The 13,738-nt window shown below is 54.5% G+C and overlaps 1 protein-coding gene across 8 annotated transcripts in view; it reads left to right on the plus strand.

Annotated features, from left to right (window-relative positions):
* RAP1GAP2 (RAP1 GTPase activating protein 2) overlaps positions 1-11,954 on the plus strand; it is a 264,858-nt gene extending 252,904 nt beyond the window's left edge. For 6 of the 8 annotated variants that reach the window (XM_047707371.1, XM_047707373.1, XM_047707378.1 and 3 more), the window contains 8 exons: positions 589-726; positions 2,336-2,466; positions 4,801-4,914; positions 5,133-5,250; positions 5,681-5,807; positions 9,055-9,131; positions 9,572-9,610; positions 10,482-11,953. In XM_047707371.1, coding sequence (XP_047563327.1) covers positions 589-726; positions 2,336-2,466; positions 4,801-4,914; positions 5,133-5,250; positions 5,681-5,807; positions 9,055-9,131; positions 9,572-9,580 — 714 coding nt within the window. In that variant the 3' untranslated portion in view covers positions 9,581-9,610; positions 10,482-11,953. Of the gene's footprint in view, positions 1-588; positions 727-2,335; positions 2,467-4,800; positions 4,915-5,132; positions 5,251-5,680; positions 5,808-9,054; positions 9,132-9,571; positions 9,611-10,481 lie in introns of all 8 variants that reach the window. The other 2 variants (XR_007123396.1, XM_047707377.1) reach the window with 2 other exon arrangements.
* The last annotated feature ends 1,784 nt before the right edge of the window (positions 11,955-13,738 follow it).

Here is a 13,738-nt window from a genome sequence, read left to right on the forward strand (position 1 = left end):
TGATCATAAGTCCCCAGTAAACGTGGCTACTCTTCTTTTCCACGTGCTGCCCATGTGTCTGTCCTTGTGCCGGGACCAGGGGAGTTGCAGGAGAGGAGTCAGAGAAGGTCAGGCCTGACCTCTGTCTTAAGGAGCATCCAGTCAGGGAAACCAGATGTGTTCCTAGAATTAGGGCAGTTCTCTAAAGCCCAGGGCCTGTGGGAGGGTTCGCTCTATGTTAACTAGCTGTCCTCACTGGTTACTGCTCTTGGGTCTGGTTGCAGAACAGCAGAGACCTGCAGAGTGGTTTGGGGTTGCGGTCATCACCTCCTAGGCCTGTTCCTGATGTAGGCTCAAAGCATTCTTGACTGTAGCTGTTCTTATCCATGCACGTGGACCAGCAGGTCCCGACCATCCTGGTTTTCCCTCCTGGATGTGTCACTGTTTGCCGACGTGCCCTTTGCTCTTTGGTGTCCCTAAGTGGGCACAGGGCCCTGTGTGGCCTGAGTGTGCCCAAGCGAAGGGCTGTGTCTACAGACCCCCTGGGAGGACAGGGGCATCTGGTGGGTTGAGCGCCAGTGATCGGGTCCCTGTCGCTTCTCCCTGCAGAGGGCCATCCGTGTGCGCAGCCACTCCATGGAGACCATGGTGAGCAGCCAGAAAAAGCAGCACAGCGGGGGCATCCCTGGCAGCCTCAGTGGGGGCATCTCGCACAATAGCATGGAGGTCACCAAGACTACCTTCTCGGTGAGTGCCTCGGGCCCTGGGGCAGCACACGGTTCCCAGGGAGGGTGCCTCTTCTGGCCCCCCACCCCTGCCCCAGGCCTGCGAAGGAGGGTCTGTTCACCCAGGCTTGGGCTGGGAGTCGAGCAGGGACTGGGGAGATTGAGGCTCTTTGGGGGTGACCCTAGGCCCTGCCTGTGATTCGCAGTCTCTATCCCAGGCACTGCTGGGGCTGGCCCAGACTAGAAGCCTGCCCATTGTGCTGTTCTAAGGGTGGGGCCCCCCCTTAGAGTGGTTCTGGGGCATATTTCTCTGCCCAGTATCTTGGGACTCAGGAGGGGTGTCGTCACTTTGTTATTAACGATCACAGTAGCCACCCCGCCTTGCTGTGCACTAGGGACTGAGCGAAGTAATTCATGGACATTCTCTCATCTGATCCTCGTAGTAGCTATTTGAGGTAGGAACTGATGTATTCTCCATTTCAGACTTGAGGAAAGGAGGCCCAGAGAGGCTTAGTAACCTGCCCTGGGGCCCTTAACTAAGCTGAAGGGCTGGGATTTGAATCCATATCTCCCTGACCCAAAATCTTTGCTGTTAATCACTGTGTGTGCAGTTCCCAAGGCTGGAGCCTGGTGTGGCTGTGGGTTTGGGCCTGGTCTCCTTGCACAAGCAACTGGCCAGGTGAAGGAACCACATAGTTGGTCCATTTATAAAAAACAAAGTGACTTTGGATTTATATAGACAAGGGTTTTCTTTTCTTTTCAAATAGAATATACCCACCTTGATACTCAGGATTAGTGTTCTAAGTGATCTTACGTAATTCATTGAACTTACCAGATATTTTCATAGCTGTTATGTTGTTCCACCGAGAGGGTCTATGAAAGGAGCAGGGCGGGACAGTTATCCCTGTTCTGTGGATAAGGAGATTGGGGCCTGCATTAGAGGCCTGGTGGACTCTGAAGAATGACCACAGTCTCCCTTTCCTCGGTCCCGTGCTCATCCCCCTGCATGTGCTGACACAGAGCCACGTTCTTGGTGGGTTCTCGGCAGGTTCCTTTGGCCTGCGGACCTGGCTTTGCTGCTCTCATTCCATCTTGTTATAGAGATGCCTAGCTTGGACCCACTTATTTGTGAGGAGAGTCAGAGTCCTGAGTTCTTGTCCCTTTCCTGCCATCAATTTGCTCTGTGACCTTTGCCCAATCCCCTCATCCTTTGGCTCCTCAGCTTCCTCAGTGGTAAAGCGAGAGGTTGGACCAGGTCTCTCCCAGGGCCCCCTCAGCCGTGTGGTTCTCAGTCTTTGACCCCCCGAAACACCCTGACTTTGGTATGCCGGGCTGTCTTTATGGTGGCCTTGACCCCTGTTCCTCCAAGAATTCTGGTCTTTGGTGATTATTATGTGGGGCCACGAGCTTTGGCTTAAGAACACAGGGTAACAGGCTGCCGTGGCACGAGTCTTGGGGTCTCAGTCCCTGTTGCGTGGATCCTAGCCTCCTGAGCGACCTCCCTATTTTCTGGGATCTCCTGTAGACTCGGGGGTTGCAGGAGCTGTTTGTAGACCAGAAAAGGGGGTGAGAGGAAGGAGTTGGGGTCCGAGGTGGGCTGTGGGCACTCATTTCGGTGGTTTCATTGACAGCCTCCAGTGGCGGCAGCAGCAGCAGCAGCAGCGGCGAAGAACCAGTCACGGAGCCCTATCAAGCGGCGGTCAGGGCTCTTCCCCCGGCTGCACACAGGCTCTGAAGGCCAAGGCGATGGCCGGACACGATGGTAACTGTCCAGCATGTGTTTGTGGGTCCTGCCACTGCTGCCAGATGCCCAGCCTTGGGGATGGCTTTGTGCAGCTCTGGTAGATGGCAGCCTTCTAGCCTTGGTCCCCGCATTAGGTCACTCCCTCTGCTCCACCCCCTGAGACAGATTTGGCCAGGCTCTCTTCGGGACTTTCCAGAACTGTCTGTCGTGTCTGGACCCAAACTAGAAACATTGCTTGGATTCTTTTCTTTTCCTTACCTCCTTTCCCAGTGCTCACTCAGATGTTCACTCTTATCGAAGCCTTCTGCGATTCTGCCAGATAGTTCCCTGAACTTACATTAGGGCTTCTAGAATGTTTTCCCTTTTGTTAAAAGCAGCTTTCATATTGCACCATCCTTAACCTGTTCTTGCTAATTTCTTTCTCGTCCTTTAATGGTGAGCCCACTTGTTGTTTAATTCAGCAAGCAGTGTTCGAGTGCTTGCTACATGCTGGGGTCTATGCTCAGGCAAGAACTACAGAAGCCCCACACCCGGTTGACTTCCAGGTCGCGGCCCTGGATGGTGGTGGTGGTGGTGGTGGTGCCCTGAGCTCAGGCATGCAGGGTGAAGGGCAGGTTCACTGAGGGGGATGAAAAACTCTGTTTGGGACCTGTACTTGTGAGAGTCCTTATGGCCTACCCAGAAGAGAAGTGCAGAATTCTGAGTGGTCAGACAGCAGGCCTTGAGCTTAGGAGTGAGGCCTTGGCTGCAGAAGGGAGTCACTGGGGCACAGGTGGTGTTTAAAGACGGATCAATGAATACGACCCCCCAAGGGAGTGTGTAGAATGCCTGGGGAACACCAGTATCTCAGGACAAGGGGAGAAAGGGAAGGAAGACGAGAAGAAAGCCTGGAGAGGAAGAATTCCAGGAGGGAGAGTCCACTGTGTCAGATGTGCAGAGAAGCCCTACACCAGGGCCTAAACCCCTGCTTGGGGGGGACAATTAGGAGGTCAATAGCAGCCTCATTAAAAGTGCACTGAGGCACTCATGCCTCTGAGATGGTTGTCATCAAAAAGACACGTAATGACAAGTGTCAGCAAGGATGTGGAGAAATTCGAATCCTGGGCTTTGCTGGTAGGAGCGGAAACTAATGCACCTGCTTTGGAAAACAGCTTGGCAACTCTTTGGAGAGTTAAACATGGAGTTACCATATGACCCAGCAGTTCCATTCCTGGTCTACACCCGAGAGAATGTATGTCAGCATGAAAACTAGCACACAGATGTTTCTAGCAGCATTACTCGTAATAGCCCAAAGTGGAAAGGATCCAGATGTCCATGGCTCAGTGAAGGGATAAATAAAATGTGGTGTTTCTGGAAAGTGGGATTTTTTTTTTTTGCAATAAAAAGTAAAGTACTGCTATATGCCTACAACTTGGATGAATCTTGTAAAGATTGAGTGAAAGAAGCCAGTCAGAAAAGACCAGAACAGGTCATGTGATCTCATCTGTATGAACTGTCCAGAACCAGCAAATCCAGAGAGACGGAAAGCTGATCTGTAGTTTCCAGGGGTGGACAGAGAATGGTTATATGTGGGTCTGGAGTTTCTTTAAGAGAGTCTAAATTGTTCCAAAATGAGATAGTGGTGATGGTTGTACAACTCTGTGAGTAGACTGAAAACCATTGAATTGGACACTGTTAATTGGGTGAATTCTATGCGGATCGTATCTCAGTAAAGCTATAAAAATTGCGTTGAGGACAAGGCCACCTTGTCCCCAGCAGGGGGCACAGGACAGATGGTGGGCGGCGTACTTGGTCTTTGTTGAACTCCAAGAGAAGGAATCCCTTGAGCCCTTGGCCAAGAGTAGCCTGTTGGCCAAGATGCCCTTCCCAGCCACCTTGTCACACAGATCCAGGGAGCTTGTCCTGTGGTCTGTATAAAGGGCGTCATGCACAGCGACCCTGCCTGCCCCGCCACAGAGCGCATGCGCATTGGGTTACTCTCCCTGCTGTGGAAATGCGTGTCGTAGGCCCTCGGGCTCTTGACTTTGAGCCCTGCCAGGTGGGATGGCCAGCGTCGGTGGGGAGTGGATATGGGCTTGGCGGCATCCAGCCAGGACTCTTGCTCTATCACTCTTGACTCACCCAGGAGCCTGTGGTAGCCACTGAGGGAGCAGGGACCCCTGCTGTCCGCTGCAGCTCGAGTGGGCCTTGGGGGAATGGAGGTCCTGGTGGCTGTGCTCTGGCAGGGGATGCTGTGACCCCACAGGCCCTGTGGCACTGAGAGCTGCTTGGGCCTGTCTCGGGCCTGGGGGTGGGATGGGGGCTTAGGGGCTGGCCCCGTGACCTCACCCCTCTTTATTCCTCTTTCCTTAGTGACAGTGCATCCAGCAACCCCAAGACCCCAGATGGTGCACACTCTTCTCAGGAGATGAAGTCTGAGGCTTCATCCAACCCCAGTTCTCCGGAAATCTGCCCCAACAAGGAGAAGTAAGAGAGAGAGGGTTGGGGTAGGGCAGAGGGTGGGGGCAGGGCCGGCTGGAGCTGCCTGGAATGCGCTCTCAGCTAGAGCCAGCCTTTTTGCCTTGAGAACTCTGTGAAACACAAAAGCCAGCGGTGGGGGGGGGGGGGGAGTCACTGCCAGGTCTGCCCTGTCTGGGGGATGGGCTCCGTGAGTGACCAGGCCTGTCCTGCTCCCGTTCCCACAGGCCCTTCATAAAGTTGAAGGAGAATGGCCGAGCCAACATCTCCCGCTCATCCTCCAGCACCAGCAGCTTCAGCAGCACAGCGGGGGAGGGGGAGGCCATGGAGGAGTGTGACAGCGGGGTAGGTGTGGCTCCCTCCAACCCTGGGGAGCAGGGAGAGGCACCCTGGGTCCAGCCAGACTCCGGCTGTGTGCATTCAACTAGCTGCTGTGGGTAGAGCCCCATCCAGGCTCTGGGGATGGGGGTCGGGGGAGGCGGGGAAGGGGAAGTATGGAAACAAGAAAGAGATGGGCCAGTCAGCTGTCTCTTCTCCCTGGGAGTGACACAGGAATAGCAGCAGAGGGCCAGGGGCCACACTGAGTGGGGTCCCTGCTGTGGGGTTCCTGGCCAGAGAAGAGAGGATTGGGGCACTTCTGGGGGCAGCAGAAAGACGGAGCAGGTCCATGCGGAATGTGGGAGGCAGTGTCGGTGTCAGACCTGCCATGGCATAGGCCACCCTGTGGGGTCGCTGAGGCTGGAGCTGGCATCACTCACCCAGCCTCTCTCCCCAGAGCAGCCAGCCGTCCACCACCTCGCCCTTCAAGCAGGAGGTGTTTGTCTACAGCCCGTCCCCAAGCAGCGAGAACCCCAGCCTGGGGGCCGCAGCCACCCCCATCATCATGAGCCGGAGTCCTACAGGTCAGTGGGGTCTGGGGCTGTGTGCCCTGGGGCCGGAGGGGCGGGGCCTGTGTTGTGACCATGGGCATGAGCTCCAGCCACACCACAACAACCGGTTTCCACTCCAGCCCCCAAGTGTTAGGCCCTTGAGCTCTGCTAGCTCATTCTGTCTGTTTGCGGAGTGTTCTTATCATCTCCTTACTCATGGGGAAACCGAGGCTCTGGAAGCTCAGTGATTGGGTAGAGGAGTTGGAATTTGAAAGTGGAGGCTCTTTGGCTGCACCCCATCCCTGATGCTGGGTGCCTGGGCCGCAATGATGACCATGACAAGTGCAAGGGTACAAAGTGGGGTGAGTGTTGCAGCTGGAGGGAAACGTGAGTGGTTCCTTGGGCTGCAGTTCGCAGAGGAGACAGGTATGAGAAGAGATGGCAGATAGGATGCTGGGCCGGGGCCACCGTGGAGACCCTGGCAAGGACTTGGGTATTGTCCTGCTGGCAAGAGAAGCCACTGGAGGGTCTTATGTAGTGAAGCGCCATCTGGACTAGGTGGCTGCAGCTGGCTGAGTAGACGGGGTGGGTGGGCAGTGGAGGCGGAGGGAGATCAGTGAGGGGTCACAGTGGGCAGTGAGGGTGGCTGGGCTGTGGGTTGGGGCTGTCTGGAGCAACGGAGAAGGATGTAGATGCAAGAGATATCAAGAAGGTAAAATCTTCCACTCAGTAGTGGGGGTTCAGGGAGAGCAAAGAATCTGGGCCCTTGGGGCTTCTGGGATCCTTGTGGTCAGACAGAGTATGAGGCAACAGCTCTGGGGAGGGGGGAGGGGTTGGCCCTCGAGGGGACGTGCATGATAGGTATGGTAGGGCACCATCACCCAGAAATCAGAGCCTTGTCTGGCCCTCAAGGAGGGCAGCATCATGTGGGGGCAGGTGCAGCACTGTGGGGTTTGGATCCAAATCCTTGATATGCGACTTACTGGTGACACCAGGCAGGTTACTGAGTCTTTCTGTGCCTCAGTTTCCCCAAGCAAAGGGTGGAGGGAGCAGAATAGTTCCTACCTCGTTGTGGTTGGTTGTATGAAGATTAGATGAACTCACAGTCATCAGAGACTTAGAACTGTTAACCTGAATGTTGGTTAGGTTAAATGGCAGGAATAAAACAAGAGTGTAGTTAATAGTGCTCAACCTGGGGCATCCTGTTCCCGAGGGCGCATTTGACAGCATCTGGATGTGTTTCTGCTTCTCATGATTGTGGGAGGAGAGTGCCCTGCACCTGATGGGTAGAGGTCAGGAATGCCGCTAAACATCCGACAAAGGATGGAGCAGCCCCCCCATAAGAAAGGATTTTCTGGCCCGAAACATCCATCAGCTGAGGCTGAGAAACTGGAGTGTGATGATAGAAGCATAGAGAGAGCCCATTCCCGGGCTTCCTGTCACATGGCCCCCTGTGCTGGGCGGCTGCAGGGTTGGCTTCCAGTCCTGGCTGGGGCAAGGACAGGCTCACCTCTCTGAGCCTCAGTCTCCCCTTCTGTAAAACCCCCAAACACCCAAACTCCTTGTTCTAATATAAATGCCGTGATTTTTAATAAGGCGTAATTAAATATTGAAGGAATGAATGAAAAAGCCTGGCTCCTACTTGATATTAAATAAATACCAAATCAAATAAGGTTCTGAGTAGTGGGAGGTTTTGAGACGGTCTGCCACTTGCTGAAGGTCACCCGGGGCACAGGGGGACTTTGAAGGGACCTGGCGGCCCCCTCCTGGGTTTCCTGCACCACACATGGGCTACTGTCATCCCCGTCCCCCGTGCAGTACTGAATCCCTGGCCTCGGGCTGCCAGCCTCATGGAGGCCGTGCTGGGAACCCACAGGACTGGGGTCAGTTTGCAGACCTCTGGGAACCTGTTATAAGCTGCTTGGCGCATCTGGGAAGAGGGGGATCCCTTGGGAAGGCCTGATGTCCAGCATCTGTGGTCTCTGATCCCTGATCATCAGCATGTCACATCTGGGTGCCTGGGGTCCTGAGAGGGGATTGGCAGGTCTGACTGAGAGGTACTCACAGTGCTGGCTGGAGCCCCTCATCCGAAGCACCAGAAGGAAGCCAGTGGCCTCTGGCTGCAGTGTACTGACCTGTAAACTTCCCCAAGCAGAGGAAAGCCAGAAAGCCGAGTGGTCCCCCTGCCCGGGTGTGCTGGTCATGTTCCACGCCCAGCTTTCCCATGGCACACTCGTGCATGTGCACACACACTTGTGTACTGATACAGATAATGCTGCATTAGACTTCTTTATTCTAAATCTCATATTGCCAAATGATTTCTCACCAAGCACTCCGATTGCTCTTTGTCTAACCTCTTTATGTGTGGATAACTGAAAGTTGCAGAGGACCAACAAGGTGTAATTTTTTTTTTTTTTTTAAGATTTTATTTCTTTATTTGAGAGAGCAAGAGAGAGAGAGAGAGCAAGCACAAGCAGGGGAGGCAAGCAGGCAGAGGGAGAGGGAGAAGCAGGCTTCCCGCTGAGCAGGAAACCTGATGTGGGGCTCAGTCCCAGGACCCTGGAATCCTGACCTGAACCGAAGGCAGCTGCTTAACCGACTGAGCCACCCAGGCGTCCCCAGCAAGGTGTAGTTCTGACACGACTGACGACCGCTCTTTTGTCAGGAATGTAACCCAGCCAGCCACTTCTTTGCTGAATCACATCCTAATTCTTGAGGGCCAGATGAGAACTGATTCCCATGTTTGTGCTGGTCCTAATGTAATGGGTGCAGACATGACGCATTTTCAAATCTCATCAGTATTTTTTTTTAACATGTCCTTCATTATTTGAAGCCTAGACAATGAAACAGTAGGTCAAGCCCTGATTTTGGAGCATCCACTGCTTTCCATGCTTGGAGGGCTCGACCACGGCTGAGCGCTGGCCCGCAGCGCGCTGCCAGACAGATGGCCACGGACAGAAGTGACCCAACGACAGCTGATAACAGTAAAAATCAGTGCAATAATTAGGGAGTGAGGACTTTTGGGTATTTACTATCTTTGATGATTATCATTTATTGAATTGTAAATTTCTGTAATTTAATTTAAAAAAATGCCTGGGTTTACCAAACAGCTCACGTTTCTAAAAATTTCTAAAGATTTGAGAGTTGGCTCTGATAAAATGCCACAGGTCAGCTGGAGTGCCTAGGGGACAGAGGAGGCCCCCCCCACTTGCACCCCCCCAAACAGCCCTAGTGACCTCTGCGGACCCACCCACCTTTCATGGAAACTTCTTTTTCCTAGATCCCAAAAGCAGAAACTCCCCGAGGTCAAATCTGAAATTCCGCTTTGATAAGCTTAGCCACGCCAGCTCTAGTGCGGTAAGGCTTAGGGGCATGAGGGTAGGGGTAGGGGGGTGGGGGAGTTGGGGGGAGCCTCCCGTATCCCACCTTCCAACCCCCTCCAAAGACAGCTGTCTTTCCTGGGGGCCAGAGGAAGGGGTGGCTCATACAGCACACTGGGAGAAGGAAAGTTCTGGTCAGATCTGGCGGTGATGCCACAGTCCCCACATGGTACAGGCATGTACCATGCATGGTACGTGGCCTAGGGGTGCTGGCCAGCTCTGCCACACCTCCTGTGTTAACGTCACACCCTCAGACACATGCAGGTGTGAGTTGGGAACTCTTGGCTCCTGGGGCCTCATGTCCCTTCCTTAGCTCGCAGCTCAGAGAGCTGCGAGCTGAGCGCACAGAAGCTTCAGTCGGTGGGGATTATGTTGTCTAGTTATTTAAAACTCTTGTATGGGTTTTTCTTGAAACAGGGTCACTAATGTGAAAGAGGATTCCTTCGCTTGTCAAAGGTGGGTCAAGTGTTTGTCCTGCTGTGGCCACGAGGGGAGATGTGTCCATGTTAAGATCAGAGTACTCGTGGTCTACTAACCCAAGGGATCCTGAGCTGGGGAGGACTGCTTGCCTCCTCCCTGAAGCCTCTGGGATGGGGCCCGGGTCTGGGTGGAGGAAGACAGCAGACAGCCTCCGGTGCGGGCGGGAAGGGTTGCCAGGTACGATCTGCCCAGACTCACTGAGCCGGTCTCCCTGCCCTGGGAGGGGACGGCTTCCAGTAGACAGACGGGCCGTAGCCCAGACCTCACCTTCCTCCCTCGGACAGGGGATTCCTCCATTTGTCCCCTTGTCTCCTTGTTCTTGGTAGCCTTTCCCTCCTTGTATCTTCAGCCAGGGCTCTGGCCTGAAATGTGTCCTCCCTGCATGTTCAGAGATGTCCTAGTCCCTCAACACTGTGTGGGATGACCCGAGGGAGGCTCCTCTGCTGCGGGAGTGCGTGGTTTTCAGCAGAGTCGGGCCTGATTCCAGTTTGTCACCACCAAGGCCTGACCCCCTGCTGGTAAATTTACTAGGGAGCCATTTGCCTTCCTAGCCCTCTCCCCGCTGAGGGGGCTGAGTCACAGCTGGAGCCAAGTGGGGGCCACTTTGTATAAACCCGATCTGTGAAAAAGTAGAAGAGATAGTGGGAATTCTGACATTCACCTTCACCCTGCTCTGTTCACCACATCGGTGTTTATGCCCAGTTGCTCATGCTGCCTGATGTCTGGCACCCTTGTCTTTGGCCCCTCATGTTCCAAGCCCTTTCAGGGGGCTGAAGCCACAGGCACAAGTTCTCCTTCCCTTCCTTATGCCGTGTTTGGTCATCCTCTCCCTCCTTCTCTCCTCCAGGGAAGCCCTGATTCTGTCTTGGAGAAGGCCCTTTCCCAGCAGTTTGGGGGTGCCATCCACGACTCTGACCGTCACAGCCCTGCTGCCCCACCAGCCACCTGCCCACAGACCAGCCGTCTGTCCCCATGTCCCGATCTGGCCACCGCCCTGCCTGTCCCCTAGCCAAGACACCCTGTGAGCACTCTCTTTCTCTGGACAAGGCCTCCTCCCTCAAGTCTCTTCCTGCTCCTGACCGTCCATGTGATGTGTGTCTGGCCCATCCATCATCTTGTTTTGTGCACAGAGGAAAGAGTTGGGCTTGGGGGGATCTGGGCCCCTGGGACTTGGTCAGAGACTAGTGGGGCAGAGAGTGGTGAGGTGGGGTGCGGGGGCCATCAGCATAATGCTGCACGGGGAGAGGGGCAGCCTGTGCCCGGGACGTGGCAGGCATAGTGAATCCATTTAGTGGTGGTGGAACCAAGATTTGTAGCCATCCTCCATGATGTTGTGACAGGAATCAGCAGTGTTGCTCCCACACCTGTGTGCTTGTGTGCTGGGGGCTGCTTTCTTGCCCACCTGCTGACTTCGGGCCTGGCACTGCCTCTGGTCCTGTGGCCAGTGTGTCCTGGGTGCTGGCAGCAGAGGCGAGACAGCTGTGTGTGTGTGGAGGTGGCCCTGCGTCATTGCTGTGGGACAAGATCTGGGCAGGTCTCTCCCCTTGGGGTGGGTGTTTTCCCCAAGGAGGGATGGGCAGCCCCCGAGCAGGAAGGAATTGAGGAAGAACAAGCTGGCGAGCTGTGCTCTGGGACCTTGGCTGGGCGGGGATTAGGCCCCCGCTGGTGATGGAAGCTTGTGGAAGAGTTCCCTGAGCCCACCACTGAGGTCAGAGCCGGGGAGGCGAGGCAGGGGGCTGACCTGTCCACCTCGGTCAGTGTGTGGACGCAGCATGTAGGCATGAGAAAGGAGCGATGTCCCTCTGGGATTTCTACTCTTGGCGTCTGTGGTGGGCCCAGAGCTACCTTGGGGCTCTTTCCAGCTTCTGTGCCCTTTGGCCTGGTTGGTCCTCCGATCCCCTTCAACCGTGGGTCTGGAGGCGGTGGTCACATTGGCGGGATTTTTATGATGTGGGCCCCAGCTGGAGGCAGCTCAGGGGCTGCCTGCCGCCTGCCCCCTTGGCCAGAGCCAGCTCACTCCCGGGAGAAGCTCCCCCTTTCCCTGCGTCTCACCCATCCTTGTCTGCAGGGCAGAAAGTCGCTTCTGCAGCCCGGCCCCCGGTGGAGGGTAAGGCGGGGTGTCCTCCGCAGAGCCCTGTGGGTGCTGGCACTTTGGGTGCGTGGGGCCCTGTGACACGGGATAGCCCCAGGGCCTTAGGCTGGGCCCCTGCTCCTGGGAGCAGGTGACACAGATTTCTACCACCTGTTTCATCTGCATTGGGATCTGGGCCTATTCCAAAGTCAAAGCAATCCCAAGTTGATGTCATACTTGTTTTTTTTTTTTTTTTTTAAATTTTTTAATTTTTTCAGCATAACGGTATTCATTATTTTTGCACCACACCCAGTGCTCCATGCAATCCGTGCCCTCTACAATACCCACCACCTGGTGCCCCCAACCTCCCACCCCCCACCCCTTCAAAATTCTCAGATCGTTTTTCAGAGTCCATAGTCTCTCATGGTTCACCTCCCCTTCCAATTTCCCTCAACTCCCTTCTCCTCTCCATCTCCCCTTGTCCTCCATGCTATTTGTTATGCTCCACAAATAAGTGAAACCATATGATAATTGGATGTCATACTTGTTTTTGACTGATGTGACAGTTTCCCCATTGCTTTGCCATTAGAGCAAAACCTTGATCCTTTGTCTCTCACTCTTGTGGACATGGCGGGATCCTGTTTGCAGGCTGGGTGGACCTGTCCCCTCACACTATTTGGGAAATGTGTTTACTTAAAATACTAGTCCGGTAAAATTTCTCCAGTGAGAAGGTCAACAAACGTCTGTTTAGGTTTTATTAAAAATCACTGTAGCAGCACCCACTGCTGGAATGAGGTCTGCGGATTCTGGCAGTGTTCTTTCTGTTGGCTGGCTTGCTGAAGGAACTTGAAAGGTCAAACTGCATTTAAAAGGAAAAAAAAAAACAACAAAAGCCCAACTATTCCAGGTTCTGGCTTGCTTCTCAGGTAGCTGGTATTTACAGCTGCTTGGTGGTTGTGTTGTGTTGTGGTCTGGGGGTCCTCTGGAGTTTCCTGGTTGTCCCCACCCTGTTCTCATACCTGCTTTCCTCTGCTGCTCCAGGCTGCTCCTTCGGCAGCCCCCACCTGCTGGGAGGGCTGTGTCCCCGCCTCCGAGCCAGGATGGTTGAGAGTGTCCAGGGACACCGGGAGGCACAGACATGCTCCCTACAAAACAGACCTGAGAAGTGGTCTCTACCTGCTCTTAGCTACTGGGGAGTGTGCTGGGCAGAGTCTGAAATGTTCCTCTCTCTGGGTCCTGTTTTACCTTCTTTAGAAAGCCCTAGAGTACACACGAGCAGCCCCTGAGGTCCTAGGGCTGAGGGGGAGGAGGAGGACAGGGAGTGGGCAGTCTTATGTCATCCCCCTGGACCATGGGGTGGACAGCTTGGGTTCATGAAGGCTGCTTCCCCCATATCCTCTTGCATCTGCTCTGGCCCAAAGTTTCCTTTTATTGCTGCGCCCAGTCTTGGGGCTCAAAGATTTGCTCAAGTCTCCTTGGTCCCTGGGACCAGACTCATCCTGACGGTGCTCATGCTGGTATTTGAGGCACTCTGCTTGTGATCTGGACACAGGAGAAGTGTTTCCTGGACATGTCTCTGCCTCTGGGAAGGGCCTGACTCGCGGAAGAAGCTGCACTGGTCAGGCTTTGCAGGGCACCCAGATGCCTCTGCTCAGTGATGCTTACTTAATTAACTACAGATGCAGAATGAGCTTGAGAGAGAAGGTTGGAGCTAGAGTTTCTAATGAAGGGAAACGAACGAATGAATGAAAAATGAGTGAAAACTGTTGTATGGTTTCAGCCTTGTTGGTATCATCTCGATGTCTAAGGCTTCTGGGCCTCTTTTGACATCTAATCCATCCATACTGTCATCCTGCTGAGAAACCTTGGGCCCAGTGAGGGGACATGGCTCACTGGGGGTCGCACAGCCAACGAGTGGCAAAGCTGGGATTGGAGCCCACAGCCCAGCCTGTTCTTCAGCTCCGCCTACATGGCCGGTAGAACCGGTGGCTGCGCTTGCTGGGGTCCTGAGTTTCGGAGGAGCTGGCCAGCTA

This window comes from Lutra lutra, chromosome 16, assembly GCF_902655055.1.
Source record: "Lutra lutra chromosome 16, mLutLut1.2, whole genome shotgun sequence".
Classification (NCBI taxonomy): Eukaryota; Metazoa; Chordata; class Mammalia; order Carnivora; family Mustelidae; genus Lutra; species Lutra lutra.